Genomic DNA, 16,196 nt, shown 5'->3' with positions numbered 1-16,196 from the left:
GCATTTGCATGTAGTGTCATCTATTGGAAAAAAATTTAACAAAATACTTAACTACATATAATTCTTACAAACAAAATAATTTTGAAAAATATATATTATATTCATTTGATTACTGCGACAATGATATAGCGCGAAATAAACGCGCTATTAGGTGCTATTCGCCATTATTGAGATAGGTAGCACATAGCACTTGTCGGCGTGGAGTGGTGTTTTGCTCCTGTACAGTACATTATACTTTTCCTGTTAGCAACAGGGTCGTGCCGGTTACGTATCTAACTTCGATCAGTGGAAAATATTTGAATTGAAATAACGTAACGTCCGAAACAAACCGGAAGTTCTTGTATAGTTAATCTGGGCCTCATTCACCTAATCTTTACGTATCTGGTCTCGAATTTTATCTATCAAAGTCCGTTCACGATATTAAGAAAAAGCAGACAGACAGACGGATGTCAATGGAAATTTATAGGTCTACAGTTTTTGAAAATGCAGCTTAATAAGTAACCGAATGGGATAAAACCACCGAACACCGCCAACGAACTAGCCACGTGCAGTTTTCTAAGTTTTCTTCACGTTAGTAACACGTAAATAGGGACCGGCTATATATATATGTCTTCCGAGATGCATCCGCCTCGGCAGATCGTTCACATATAGCGTTGCGGTAGCCAAATAAACCAACAAATTCTAATAATTTTTTGTATAAACGCGATACTTTCAAGGACACGCTTAACTACCAGAATACCTGGACATCTCGCCCCAATTCCCGATTTCATCTTCCCATAGTAACTCACACCCAAACTTCCTTCATTGATACTCCTGAAGACATTGTAATGTTCAATCAAATTAATTTACATGAAACGATTTTAAGTATGATACCTTCATTCAATGTTTACGTATTATAATATATTCATAATTATTTCGATTTGAGAAGTTTTGATACGAGGGACGTCAACTAATCGTTCCTACATTGAAAAACGTAATAGCGGCGTGAAGAATTATTTCATTAAATACAGTTTTGGTGCCATAAACATTGAATGAAGATATTGTACTTAATTTTATTAAAATGTGTTTCGTGTACGCGTATATCCTCGATAAAACGGTAATAATTTGAGTAAGGCTGATCTAAGCGTAGTTGACGGCAGTTTCTGTACCTATAAAGCTTACAGGTATGTTTTTTGGGGATGATAAGTAACTTGTTTATAAATGATTCAGTTATAATTGTTCAAAAGTCGTGCATAATTACATCTTAAATACAAACAATACACTTATCGCTAATGCCAAAATACTTATGCATTAGCTTAATACTTATGATTTTGCATCCATTTAATGCTGTAAGATATTAATTAAAGTATTTTAAATAATATATATCTAGAAAAATGAGTTTGCAAAGCTTTTGTCTTATAATTGATTTCTTCATATGAAAATTCACAACATGTTTATATTTAAAAATTTCAATTTCACCATCGGTGGTAACGGATAACACCGAGGATCGGCATATGACCTGTTTCGCCCATATTCTAAAAAATGCACTTACTATTGGATGTTATCACTTATTTTTCCAGTAAGACCCGATATTTATCATATACAAATTTTGTGTAGCAATGATCATTGGATTTATTTACATTACCACACAAAACGCATTCGTATATACGATTCTATGAATTATGACAAAATATCTACGGAATATTCTTACAGAAATTGTATCCTGATGTTAATATTGACATATACGTTGTATTTGAGCTTTCCGAGAGTACAAAAATGACATGGAGTCGACTGCGGTGTATATGCAATCGCATTTGCCAACTGATTAGCATTTGGTATCAAACCCAATACGAGTCGATATGACCGCAGACAAATGCGCTGTCACTTATCAAAAATATTTAATTCGTATAAATTAGAACCTTTTTATCAGATATCATTAAAAGGTGTTGTTAGAAAAATTTAACCCTTTCCACTTGCTTTGAAAGATAGATTAAACTTTTACACAGTGTACGTTTAAAATATATAAAACAGAGCGTATTTCGTCTGCTGTTAAAGACAAAGTAATCTCAAATCATCCGAGTATATTCCGACTGCTAATTATTACAAGGAAAGTACTATAAAAGATAGCATTTTGTCTTCAATTTTTGACAACGTCCTAGCAAAATCACCAGGCTCTGTGTGTTTACTAGAAGATAATAGCCGTATTCCTTTACATAAACTTAAAAAACAATATTGTAACTGTTTATAAACAGCACAAAATGAAAGGACCTGTGATAATCCCAGAAAACATACCTGTAAGCCTTACAGGTGAAGAAACTGCCGTCAAGCATGCGTAGATCAATTTTTTCAAATTATGAACGTTTTATCTCAGATGTACACGAAACACATTTTAGTAAAATTAAGTCACAAAGTACAGTTCGAAGTCTTTTTCAGTGTTGAAGTTTATTTTTTATATTTAGTATCGTGCCGACATTGCTTCATTCAAAACTTCCTGTAGTTGTAGTCTATGTAATGTGCATTTTATTCATATATTCAGTCTTACTGTCAAATCTGCTTCCAGTATGCTTATACCACAGCTTTCAAAAGTTTTTCTTCAGTTAGATGTTTTTGCTGAGCTTTACAGCTTTTTACGGGATCACATAAGAGCAATTATTTTTGCATTTTTACAAGATTTTTTTATTTAAACAAGTCATATGAAGTCTTTCGGAAGGTTAGCAATTTCCATCACACGCACAACCTGTCTAACACGGATCAGTTTTTAACTATTAATAGTAGATCAGTATTAATAAATAGTCGTCGACCATTCTCTCATCTGGGAGGAGGTCAAAGACGACTTTTGATCGAATTTACTTTAACCCCCTTCCGCGGCAGTACATTCTTTCTATCAAACCATCGGTATGGTGGCATTCGAATATGAAAATTGCGGAATACGAGGTTACTAGTCTGCACAAATTGTGATTTAAGTGGGTTTCCAGGGTGCCTAGTTTAAATATTTGTTCCATTTTTCGCGAAATTTGATTCGGCTGTGAATGAAACAATTTGTTAGTGTTAACATTAGAAAAATTTAAGATTGATGTCTACTTGACCAATGAAATTGCGCCATTTCGTACCGTCAGAGTATCGCGATAAACGTGACAATGGTAGGCTGAAGTAACCAAATTCCTTATATGGATTTATTTTAATGATTATTATATTACAGGGGTGGGCAAGCAAGAGTTCAGTGGGACCCGAAATGTAGGTTTTGCAAAATGCATGGGAGCCGCAATTCTGTACCGCAGATATGTACCGCGATTTTATTATATAATATAAATATGATATAAAACAAATATTGAATTTTTTTAATAAACATATTTTCACAAAATTGTGGAAATAAAATTGTAAAAATAATAATAATAATCAGAAATTAACACTTTCAGCAAGAGACGCATGTAACTCAAAAATAGCCGCATTTGCCCATGTCTGTTATATCATATCATATTTGATTTATATAACTACAAAGGCTATCTTATCCCCGACCTAATCTGAAGAATTAAAGGTAATGGTAACAATTATTAAAAATGAAAAGAAAGTTTTTATTAGATGCAAATTTATTGAAAACATACATTCCCTTGTTGTTTCACGGTAAATATAACAATAGTAGCCCAATTATCCAAATCTTTAATATGGTTATTATTTTAATGTTTGACCTTATTACTTCTCGATCTGGCAGCACGAGTAATCCGTTTATTCGGTGCTGCTTGATCGACAAGTAATAAAGTCAAACATTACTGAACAGGGGCCTCTAAAAGGCGAGAAGAGACCAGGGCCATTCACTATTTGAGGCCTTTGTAAATGGGAGGCTCTAACGAATGGTCCTGGCTGACTCCTTGGTAGGGATTGAATGTATCACTAATTAAAATTCGCTGTAAACAATTATCATCGCTGCGTTTTGATTATTGATAGGCTGTTGGTATACATAACTACCGTCCTTCTCTCGAAGGTTTTGTACATTTCTAACCTTCCAAGTTGTTTCGGCCGAGGCAGTATTTTCTCTCCGTGGCGTATTTTTCGTTTCTAAGGAGTGAGTAAATTGTAGGGTTCTTCTAAAACCTTACAATTTCCTTACTCCTTACTGCTTAGAATTCTGTGTTTACTACATGGGTTATTTCCTTATAAGTTACATAGATCATAAGTTACATCACACGGTGACTACAACACCGTGTGATAGAACTGCCTCGGCCGAAACATTCGGAAATGATAGATATCTACAAACTGTTCGGCTTGAACATGGATAGTTCATTTATACGTTACCGTAGGCCTATAATCATACAATTTAGCAAATTGGCTGGGAAAATGTACTGTTATAAACTTTAGAATCTTGCATTTTTATCTTATACATTGAAGTTGCATAGAAGTTTGAATCTTCTATCTTTCCAGAGGCAATTAGTGAATGGTCACCGTAGAGTCAATTGCCGCCAACTTTGATGTTAGAAACAATAATGTAACGATACAATGACGTCATCTATGTTATTATCAAAATATATTTTAAATTGTCATCGTGTTTCCGAATGCCGTTTAGTAAAATCGTTATAAAAAGTTTTAATTGGTATAATAAAAAAGTTTTAATTGGCTTTTGTAATTCTGAGTAACATTTTGAATAAGATTCATTCGTTTCCATCCAATTTTCTTCTTATAAGCATAAAATTAAATCGTAAAATTGGATTAGCTGTATGCGAAACTCCCGTAAACTTTCATCTATCGACCCGAAAGTTTGGCCAGTACCTCGCCGATAATGAGAAAGGATTAGGTTTAGAATTTGAGCTTTCTATGCCCTGTAGTTTTTCTCTAAGGCCGAAAAATGAAAAGAAAATAAGCTTTTTTGCAGATTTTAGCACTTTTCGATTGCTTATATTTCGGCAACCCCTTTATACAAAATTTCGAAATTTTCATACTGTAATGGGCACAATTATAACTCTCATAAGTAATAAATCAAATTTTTCATAGAATATAAACTAAATTATCTTGTGTTTTAATCATTTATAAAGTAATTCATAATTAAATTAACTCAGAAAAAATTTTAATTAAAAAAAAATTAATTACAAGAGATTTTAAACAAGTCATAAATTTTTATTATAAATGTAGTTTAAAATGTTTGGATGGATCGATTTTCCGTGCGAAGTAACATTCGAATGTCGAAAAATCTTGGGTCTGTAAATATAAAAGAATTACATTAAATAACTCGTAACTATGATACTAGAAATAGGAGAAAATTTTTAAATTTCTTCCTATTTCTAGTATCATAGTTACGAGTTATTTAATAAATAAAACGAAAAAATGATATTTACCTGTAGAGATTGTGCCACAAAAGCCTTTGGTTATCTCACTATTGCGGGGGTTACTTTCTCCAGACATTTGTTTTCTTCTTCTATTGTAACAACCTTTAATGAAAATATTTACATATTTCTTGTATTATTTATGTATATCTTACTATATTACTATGTTACGTATCATTAACACTCACAGTGTTTAAACGTTCTTCGTATTCATAAGAACACAAAAAAGCTTTGAGGAAAGTGTCATCCATCTAAGATTAAAAAAAAAACAAATAGCTTATTTATAAAAGTTTGGTAATTTTTTAAAATTTATTCATTTATTTTAAAAATTTCTTTACATCGTCGTTAGTAACGCATGATTTTTCTAAAAAATCGAAGATTGAAGAGAAACCAATGCAGCCCAAATAACCACGTATCTACGATTAAATATTAAAGATAATTATTATAATTGAATTTAGAAAATAATTTTATATGATTTAATGAGAGACAACTTACAATATCTCTGCTTTCGTCACTCAAGGAAGCATCCAAGCAGGCGGAAAACTCAAACAACTGATCTCTAGTGAATGCTGGAGTATTCACATTTTAAAGATTGGAAAGTTATAAATTTTAAGTTCTATAAATTTCACTTCTTATTATTTACGCTATAATAATCACACTATGGAAATTAAGTTAAAATTGATTGTGTTTACTCAAAAATGTCTGGTACAAGAAAGGTCCAGCAGTGCCCGTGCGAATAAAACCACTGAACATTGGTAGCGGGTTCTGGCTGGTTACGTGTTTTTTGGATATTCATCGCGTATCTAACTGTTCTAACACCTTGGTAGGGCCGGGTTTCCTTTTAAAAGTCCTCTCTGGAGGCAAACTCGCCTTTGATTCCCATGGTTACATTGTCAGTTACCATCATCCTAATACTCATACGAGAAAGGAAAAGATGAATGATTTGTGTGTAAGGTGTTCAATAAATCACGTGTTTCCTATCTTTTTGCTTGTCAACCCAATTGTCGAAATTCAGATTTAATTGCTACCGCTGTGGAAATTCGGACGAACGAAAATCCCAGGAAAATTTTGAGGGTTATCGGGCCCCCTCACTCACCACCCGATCGCTCCCCATTGCGGGTTTGGACGAGCCAATGATGAGTGTGACTATAAAAAGGTCCTGTTAATACTCATAGGGGGGAAAGAGAAAAAGATATAGGAAGGTGTAAATTACNTATCTTTTTGCTTGTCAACCCAATTGTCGAAATTCAGATTTAATTGCTACCGCTGTGGAAATTCGGACGAACGAAAATCCCAGGAAAATTTTGAGGGTTATCGGGCCCCCTCACTCACCACCCGATCGCTCCCCATTGCGGGTTTGGACGAGCCAATGATGAGTGTGACTATAAAAAGGTCCTGTTAATACTCATAGGGGGGAAAGAGAAAAAGATATAGGAAGGTGTAAATTACACTTACCGCATAACTCTTGCACGATTATTTCTTTTCACAAAAGACTTTGCCGAAATGTAACTAATACACATCTGAAAAAGGATGGATATTACGATTTTCCTCATGATTTTTCGATGTAATAACACAATAAAGCTATTTTAGTAATTGGAGACAAATTCAAAACGATGAAAGAATGAATGAAAATTACTCTCCTTACAGAAGTAAAGCAATTATACAAGTACTTGTATATAAACACTAATATATTAATGCCAAGTACAGGAAGCTTTTATCTTAATAACACGTTTCCTTTTTGTTGTTGACGAGCCATTTCTATACGCATTCTAATTGTAATTTATAAATTTTCTCAAATTATCCTTTATACAGATAACTGGGCGAAAAATAATAAGAACAAACATTACTGTACGGGAGCATCTAAAAGACGAGAGGAGCTCTGGACCATTTGCTATTTGAGGCCTCTTCAAATGATATACTCTAACAAATGGCCCCGCTGAACCCATTGATAAGGTTTGAATGTATCACTTTAAAATTTGCCGAAAAAATTATCATTGTTGCGGTTTCAATTCATTGTTGATAGACTGTTTGTATACTTAATCTGAAATTATAGTAGGGTAATGCTTTATACGAGTACATAAATTTCAATGAAGTATTAGTACGCGTAGGTTGCAGTTCTACAAAATCCGGGAAATACATCCTAAATTTTGAAATGTTTTAAACATAGGCTTAATAGATTTAGGATTTCTTGATTTGTTGTACAGTACATGTTATACATTATAAAGTTTTATTTTATATTAATTGTTACTTTTTTCATTGTTCTTTTAAATATATTTAAAAACAGTATAATTATGAATGCCTTTAGAATTTTATACTATAAAATTTCATAATTTTTCCTTTTCACAACATAGGAAACACTGAGAATTTTTTTTCTTTTTAATTTTACACGTTTACACGAAAAATATCCAACAAAAGATCAGTTCCTTATAGGGTTTTTTATTTCCCTGTCTTTTGCTTGTCCCGGGAAGTCCCGCGATATAATTAATTACTTTTAAGATATAAAATAAATCTTAAAATCAAATGATATAATTATTTTTCATTTTTAAGTAACTTAGTACGTCCTGCAACCTCCAAAATAATAATAATAATAATGCTGTGTAAAATATGTATAAAATTTACTTTTGAGTTACATAGAAATTTTCACAAATAGAAAAAATTTATTAAAGTTTGTTGGAAACTGCTTACAACAAAAAAGCCTTTGAATTGAGTTGAAAATTTAAAGGAAAAATGAACTTAGATCAAACTTCTAACTTAGAATCTATTTTTCGTTTTTAAATAAAACACAATACAAAATATTATTGTAAATTTTTATAATAAAATTTTAAAAAGCAAATAAAGTTGATACTCCGATNCTCTGGAGGCAAACTCGCCTTTGATTCCCATGGTTACATTGTCAGTTACCATCATCCTAATACTCATACGAGAAAGGAAAAGATGAATGATTTGTGTGTAAGGTGTTCAATAAATCACGTGTTTCCTATCTTTTTGCTTGTCAACCCAATTGTCGAAATTCAGATTTAATTGCTACCGCTGTGGAAATTCGGACGAACGAAAATCCCAGGAAAATTTTGAGGGTTATCGGGCCCCCTCACTCACCACCCGATCGCTCCCCATTGCGGGTTTGGACGAGCCAATGATGAGTGTGACTATAAAAAGGTCCTGTTAATACTCATAGGGGGGAAAGAGAAAAAGATATAGGAAGGTGTAAATTACACTTACCGCATAACTCTTGCACGATTATTTCTTTTCACAAAAGACTTTGCCGAAATGTAACTAATACACATCTGAAAAAGGATGGATATTACGATTTTCCTCATGATTTTTCGATGTAATAACACAATAAAGCTATTTTAGTAATTGGAGACAAATTCAAAACGATGAAAGAATGAATGAAAATTACTCTCCTTACAGAAGTAAAGCAATTATACAAGTACTTGTATATAAACACTAATATATTAATGCCAAGTACAGGAAGCTTTTATCTTAATAACACGTTTCCTTTTTGTTGTTGACGAGCCATTTCTATACGCATTCTAATTGTAATTTATAAATTTTCTCAAATTATCCTTTATACAGATAACTGGGCGAAAAATAATAAGAACAAACATTACTGTACGGGAGCATCTAAAAGACGAGAGGAGCTCTGGACCATTTGCTATTTGAGGCCTCTTCAAATGATATACTCTAACAAATGGCCCCGCTGAACCCATTGATAAGGTTTGAATGTATCACTTTAAAATTTGCCGAAAAAATTATCATTGTTGCGGTTTCAATTCATTGTTGATAGACTGTTTGTATACTTAATCTGAAATTATAGTAGGGTAATGCTTTATACGAGTACATAAATTTCAATGAAGTATTAGTACGCGTAGGTTGCAGTTCTACAAAATCCGGGAAATACATCCTAAATTTTGAAATGTTTTAAACATAGGCTTAATAGATTTAGGATTTCTTGATTTGTTGTACAGTACATGTTATACATTATAAAGTTTTATTTTATATTAATTGTTACTTTTTTCATTGTTCTTTTAAATATATTTAAAAACAGTATAATTATGAATGCCTTTAGAATTTTATACTATAAAATTTCATAATTTTTCCTTTTCACAACATAGGAAACACTGAGAATTTTTTTTCTTTTTAATTTTACACGTTTACACGAAAAATATCCAACAAAAGATCAGTTCCTTATAGGGTTTTTTATTTCCCTGTCTTTTGCTTGTCCCGGGAAGTCCCGCGATATAATTAATTACTTTTAAGATATAAAATAAATCTTAAAATCAAATGATATAATTATTTTTCATTTTTAAGTAACTTAGTACGTCCTGCAACCTCCAAAATAATAATAATAATAATGCTGTGTAAAATATGTATAAAATTTACTTTTGAGTTACATAGAAATTTTCACAAATAGAAAAAATTTATTAAAGTTTGTTGGAAACTGCTTACAACAAAAAAGCCTTTGAATTGAGTTGAAAATTTAAAGGAAAAATGAACTTAGATCAAACTTCTAACTTAGAATCTATTTTTCGTTTTTAAATAAAACACAATACAAAATATTATTGTAAATTTTTATAATAAAATTTTAAAAAGCAAATAAAGTTGATACTCCGATCAGTCAATTTGATTCTTATTTTAGTAAAGAAAAGTCCCGCTACCGAGAATGCCCTTCTCGATTCAAATTGATGTGGGTGAAATCGTCTTTAATGCATTTAAGAAAAGACGGATTCTGAAAAGTAAAGATGTTTCAGAGTCCTGTCACAAATAGGCTACATATTGATTGTTGACAATTTGTGACATGCTATAATAAGCAAAAATTTAAAAAAACGAATAAGCACGCTCAAAATTAATAAATACAAATGTATTCTGACAATTTGTGGGTTAATTATACTTTCTTTTCGCAAAATTTCTTCAACTTTAATACAAAATTAGAAAAAAGTGAATTTTTTAGAAAATTATGGAATTTCCTGGGATGAGAAGAACTTTCCGGATTAAAAAACAGCCGGGATTCCGTTGGGAACCTAGTTCCTCGGTGTAATCTTTCCTTTCTGAGATACGCAAAGTACAGATTGTAAAGAGACCAATATTTGTCTCTCTGTCTTCTAGTAGCAAATTAATTTTCTTCTCGGTCTTTGTTCTACAAATTAAATAATTCAAAAACACGAAAAATCTTATTATGGTAGGTGTGATGTAGTTTAGCTAACAGAGAGAGAGAGAGCCAGTTTCATAAAACCTGACTAGAAAGCATGAAAAAAATTGCAGAATACGTAAACGAAGATGACGTTGGAAATATATTACAGCCACAGTTAATAACTAACGTATTTTCTGTGGAGGAAATATCATTAAGGTCGGGTTCGAATTCGAACCCCATCCAGCCCTCCCACGTAAGTTTCGGTTAGCAGTTCGGATCGACGCATGGTTTTTCATTTTCTACCCACGCTGCTCTGTTCCATTCTGGATCTAAACTACCTGTAAAGGGCATAAATATTTCCCCATACATACACATAATGTATGTAATCAATCTAGTAGAACAAACTAAATTGTCTCGTGTCGTTTTAACCAGTTATAAAGAAATTCATAATGAAATTAATGCAGAAAGATTTTAATTCAAAAAGTCATTTACAAGAGATTTTAAAACAAGTCATTAATTTTTCATAAATGTATTTAGACGAATCGATTCTCCGTGAGACGTAACATTCGAACTTCGAAAAATCTTGGGTCTGTAAACATAAAAAAATTACATTAAATAACTTATAACTCTATTATGATGCTTGAAACACGGAGAAATTTATAATTTATGTAAAGAAGTAAATAATTATTTCTATTTTTTCTTTTGTGTAAGACAACTTTGGGAAGATTTTTTTTTTTTGCCGAAAAAGATTCGATTGAAATAAATAGAAGACAGGAAATAATAGATTTGTCCAAATATGCCTACTTGTTTCCAAAAGACCCGCTGCTGCACTAATTTCTATGTCATTTCCGCAAACTTTAATGTTTAAAAATGTATCAAACATTTAGAAAAACCAGCTGCATAAGAAAATCGAACGAATGTAGTCGAAATAATATAGAGAATGTCTTTCTTTAAACTTATTCATGCCCCGGACACCTTGAAGTAATCCCGGACGTACCGTACTGTACAGTACGTAGATGTGTAGTGTGCAACTTCATAGTATCTGGTTGGACACTTTTTTGAGGGGACGACACTGACGTATGACACTGATTTGTGATCTAATCACTTTGAAGCCGGTACAATCATGTAAATATAATGAAGAAAAAATATATATATATATATTTACTTGTATAAGTCTGAAAGTCCTTCTCTTGAGGTTATTCCACAATGCCGGCTGTTATTTTCTCCAGACAACGCTTTTCATCTTCTTTATTTATCTTTAAGAAATGTAATCACGTTTTCCTTGTATTATTTATGTATATCTTACTACATTATTGCATTATACATCATAAACACTTACATTTTTTAAATGTTCGTCATATTGATTATAACAAGAAAAAATTCTTTTGGCCTTGTCTTCTGTCTAATATTAAAAAAATTATATATAAAAATTTAATAAATTAAAAAAATATAATATACAGCATATATAAAATTATATATATAGCCTATATAGAGGCTTTTTAAAAACTTCTTTACCATGTCGAGGTCCGAAAAATTGCACGAGGCTTCTAAAAAATCGAAGATGGAAGAGTAACCGAGGCATTCCAAAAAACCATTTACCTACAAATAAATGTTAAAGATCATTATTATAATTAAATTTAGAAATAATTTTACATGATTTAATGAGAGACAACTCACATTATCTCTGTTTTCGTCACCCAAGGAATCGTCCAGGCAATGAGCAAACTCGGACAACTGATCTCTAGATAATGCTGGAGTATTCACATTTTAAAGATTAAATTCAATAAATTATAAATTAATCAAAGTTCTATAAATGTTATTTCTTATCGTTCGCGCCATAATAAACCTAAAATTCCTTCCTAGAACGGCTTGCAAACTTAAGTTACTGCGTTAGGGGTGTTAAATTAAAGTGACTCGTTACTGCATTAGCAGTTAATTCTTACTTTGGATACTTACGTAACGAAGGTTAGGTTAAGGTATATACTTCCAATTTTTCGAGAAAAATGGAAAAAGACGATCGGCAGTAAACATAAAAATAAAAATAAAAACAATTGNAGATTGAAATAAGATTTAATTAAAATTTTTTGTTGCTTTTATTGTAGATAAAAATGCGCACGAACTTATGGACTGACCTGATAATTCTTACTTTGGATACTTACGTAACGAAGGTTAGGTTAAGGTATATACTTACTTCCAATTTTTCGAGAAAAGTGGAAAAAGACGATCGGCAGTAAACATAAAAATAAAAAAAAAAAAAACAATTGGAAAGAGCTTCGACCTTAATTCGAATGTTGATCGCACGTATTTTCCCTCCCTTTAAGCTTTTTTTTCTTCTATAACAATTCTTTTAGCTCACCTCGCTTAAATGTTTAGGACTTATCATACACTAATGATAAGAATTTTAAATTGTAATGATATTATTTTATTAACAAAAATAATTCCAAGAATTTCATAGTACTGCGGGAATATAGTACTGAGGAATCGTTGATTTTATTACAGGTTCGTATTCATCATGTCTAATGACGTCATGCTTATATTTTTATGGATTTTTATTGCCTTCAATCTCTGACACAATACTGCATATCTATTCTGTTTATACTAGTAGCCTGGGACGCCCCCTAGTGGGCGTTCTTACAAATTTCCATGAGGCACGGTTCCTTTGACTTTTTTGTTCCTATCAATATTCTCTACACTACAGCTCTGTTAAAATCCGAATGGTAAGATTTACCCACCGAATGAAGAGGTGGCGACCCCCCAAACCGTACACCCCTGTATTAACAATAGTCAAAGAAGGCATACCCTACTCGCGACCCTTCGAGAGATATAAAAGGATCATTTTTGAGAGTTGAAATTTTAATCAGTTCATCCTTAGATGATGAATCGTGCTAGAAAATTTCATCTAGATCGGACAACTCACTCTTAGAGTTATAATGTTGACAAGGAATGCATGAAGTCAAGTGTTAGTCGTCACTCGGCTTTGTCTCGCTCCGACAATAAATGTTGATGAATATAAATTTTTATCTATTATTTTACCTTAAATTTTAACTTTTGTAACTGTTTATTATTAAGTTTTTCATGCGTATTTCAACCTCTCGTCTACTATCGAATTATATTTTCAATCTTCATCGCTATTATTTAGTTTTCAGCTTTAATTAATTTTTAATTGATAATCGTTCGAGAACTTATTTGCTCGTTCCATGCTATTTTTATATTTAGGCCTATATATTTTAATTTTATTTGCATCTTAATGCTGTATTTTGAAGTTTTTTCTATTATCTTTAACAATTTAAAATCATGATCATTGCTGTGTAGCATGACCTAAATATTTAAGCAAGAAGGTAAGTTTATGAACCAAAATTTTCTCATTGACTTAACGTGGGGATAACCTTTGACCCCCGCTACCTCCCGTTCTAGATGGAATTTTTAAATTCGGTCTCAGTCACGCCGCACTATTTTATTACTTCTATTAATGTGCAAAATTTCGTTCAAATCGGTCGAGTCGTTACTTCGCAAAACATGTTTTGGCGATTTGAAAATTTGAGTCGCTGCCTTCGACAATAATTCGTTACTCGTTTTGGTTCAGTCTAATGAAAGTAGAAAAAAGAATGACGAATGCTCTCTTCTCTTATCATTCTGTACATATATCTTCCCCCAATTATTATTTTTTAAAATATTTTACACGAGGTCGAACCATTTTTATAAAATCATATAAATGATTTGTATGTAAAGTGTTCATTAAATTACGTGTTTTCAGTCGGTCTTGCTTGTCGACCGTCAGCGGTAGGCATTTATTTTCTATCGATGTGGGATCGGGAAGATCGAAAAATCCAATAAAATTTCGCGAATGGCCAAACCCTCCCTTCACACCCGGTCATTACCCGTTGCACTTCTGCACGATGAGAATAACTAACAAACATGCCCTGTTAATACTCACAGGAAGAAAAGAGGAAAAAGGTACATAAGTGTAAATTATACTTACCGCAAAAGTTACCAAATGATCTTTTCACAAAGGGATTAGCCAAAGTGCAACTAGCATACGCCAGAAGAAGGATGGATATTGCGATTTTCCTCATAATCTTTCGACGTAATAACACAGAAAAACTATTTTAGTAATTGGAGACGAATTAATAACGATGAAAATTCCCTTCTCTGCGGAAAACAGTGTAAAGCAATTATATATATACACGAGTTTATTAATAATTAATAACGATAACGAGCAAAGAAAGTTTTTATCTTAATAATACGTTTCCTTTCACCCTTTTAGTTTATAATTAAATCTGTCGTTCTATACGCATTTTAATTTAATCTATAATTTTCTTTTATAAAATTATTTATTATCCACTTAATGATCGAATCTGGATGCAACTAATGCACTTTATTTATCGAAAATAATTCTTTTCAACGATAGTTAAAACGTAAATAGATTTTCTTTGCACTTAATAAATGTTCATTAGACTGCAATTTGGACATTGCAAACCAGTACATTTCCATTGCATTCCGTTTGTCTGTCCGTTCTTTGTTAATCTCGAGAATGGATTAGATAGATTAATGGTTCCCAATTAGTGGTACGCGTACCCCTGGGAGTACGCGAAATTGCATGAAGGGGCACGCGCGGCAATCTGAAATCGGTCGATTTAAAATTTAAATGCACGAGATGAAGCAATCAAAAAAATAATGGGTGAACCTTCAAAAATTCGGCAATATACAACACGATGTGGAATGCACAAATTCTTTTATTTATAACTAAAAATATTCTCGAAATTTCATTTTAAAAAATGCATTTGTGACAATACCTAAATGAAGTTCTTACGCAAGAAACAAAAATTGTACAATTAACACAAATTGTGTTAATTGTACAATTTTTGTTTCTTGTTTTGTTTTACAATTGTACATTAAAATTAAATAACCTTATGTTATTTTCATTATTATTAGAATTGTATTTTAAAGGTAATAAATGTAAAAAAAACTTATTCTATTTATTACTCGCTGTCTACCCACAGCTTCGCCCGCGTTATATCGAATTTTCTCGTGAGAGTAAGATAAATTTTTCGCAGTTAAATGTAACCATGTCCATCTTCAACATGTAAGCTATCTCTGTGCCAAATTTTATTTAAACCTGTTCGGCGGTTTAGACGTGAAAAGGTAACAGACAGACAGGCAGACAGAATTACCTTCGAATTTATAATATAAGTATGGATTAATATGAATTTCTGCTATAAGGGGTACGCGCGTTTGAGCTCTTTCTTAAAGTGGTACGCAGGAAAAACTAATTGGGAACCACTGAGATAGATAAAAATCGAGATCAGATTTGGAACTCTTAGGGACCAGAGATCCCGACTAACTACTGTATATGTTACCGCTAAAGCTCGAAATCCGTTAATGTGCACATTACCTAGCTAATCTGCAGATTAACTAGGGTGATCCGTTAAAGCTGCGAAAATTATTCCATTTCTCAAATTACCTAGGTAATCTGCAGATTAACTAGGGTGATCCGTTAAAGCTGCGAAAATTATTCCATTTCTCAAATTACCTAGGTAATGTGCAGAGTATCTAGGTAATTCGCACATTACCTACTAGTCATTCGGTAAAGTGAAAATAAGATTTTTGCTGGAACAACAGCAACGTTTCTGTACGCTTAAATTAACATAATGTTCTTTATTTCTTTTTCAATATCTAAAGAATCAAGTTAATACAATCAACAAATTAGTTGATTGAATCAATCATCAATCAATTAAAAAAACTTTAATACAAAAATCAAACGGTTTAAAATATTA

The 16,196-nt window shown here is 32.0% G+C and overlaps 1 protein-coding gene and 1 long non-coding RNA gene across 3 annotated transcripts; both read right to left on the bottom strand.

Annotated features, from left to right (window-relative positions):
* Window positions 1–5,026: 5,026 nt before the first annotated feature.
* On the bottom strand, window positions 5,027–8,732 carry LOC111614406. 2 transcript variants are annotated; one of them, XR_002754926.1, is made up of 6 exons: window positions 8,511–8,732; window positions 5,787–5,860; window positions 5,630–5,707; window positions 5,480–5,542; window positions 5,304–5,396; window positions 5,027–5,166 (listed from the first exon to the last, which is right to left on the bottom strand). It is a non-coding gene; the product is annotated as an uncharacterized LOC111614406 (long non-coding RNA). The 2 variants fall into 2 exon arrangements; XR_002754925.1 differs by lacking the exon at window positions 8,511–8,732 and adding an exon at window positions 6,747–6,968.
* Window positions 8,733–10,877: 2,145 nt separating this feature from the next.
* Window positions 10,878–14,618, bottom strand: LOC111614405. The gene is made up of 6 exons (XM_023355773.1): window positions 14,402–14,618; window positions 12,100–12,173; window positions 11,938–12,021; window positions 11,762–11,824; window positions 11,588–11,678; window positions 10,878–11,011 (listed from the first exon to the last, which is right to left on the bottom strand). The coding sequence occupies exons 1-5, from the start codon at window positions 14,493–14,495 to the stop codon at window positions 11,619–11,621; spliced, it is 375 nt and encodes a 124-aa protein (XP_023211541.1). The 5' UTR covers window positions 14,496–14,618; the 3' UTR covers window positions 10,878–11,011; window positions 11,588–11,618.
* Window positions 14,619–16,196: the final 1,578 nt, after the last annotated feature.

Source organism: Centruroides sculpturatus, unplaced genomic scaffold (genome assembly GCF_000671375.1).
Source record: "Centruroides sculpturatus isolate CEXI.00-Female unplaced genomic scaffold, Cexi_2.0 scaffold2080, whole genome shotgun sequence".
NCBI lineage: Eukaryota > Metazoa > Arthropoda > Arachnida > Scorpiones > Buthidae > Centruroides > Centruroides sculpturatus.
Note: the sequence above shows the minus strand (reverse complement) of the source record. Positions and strands in the feature narration are given on the sequence as shown.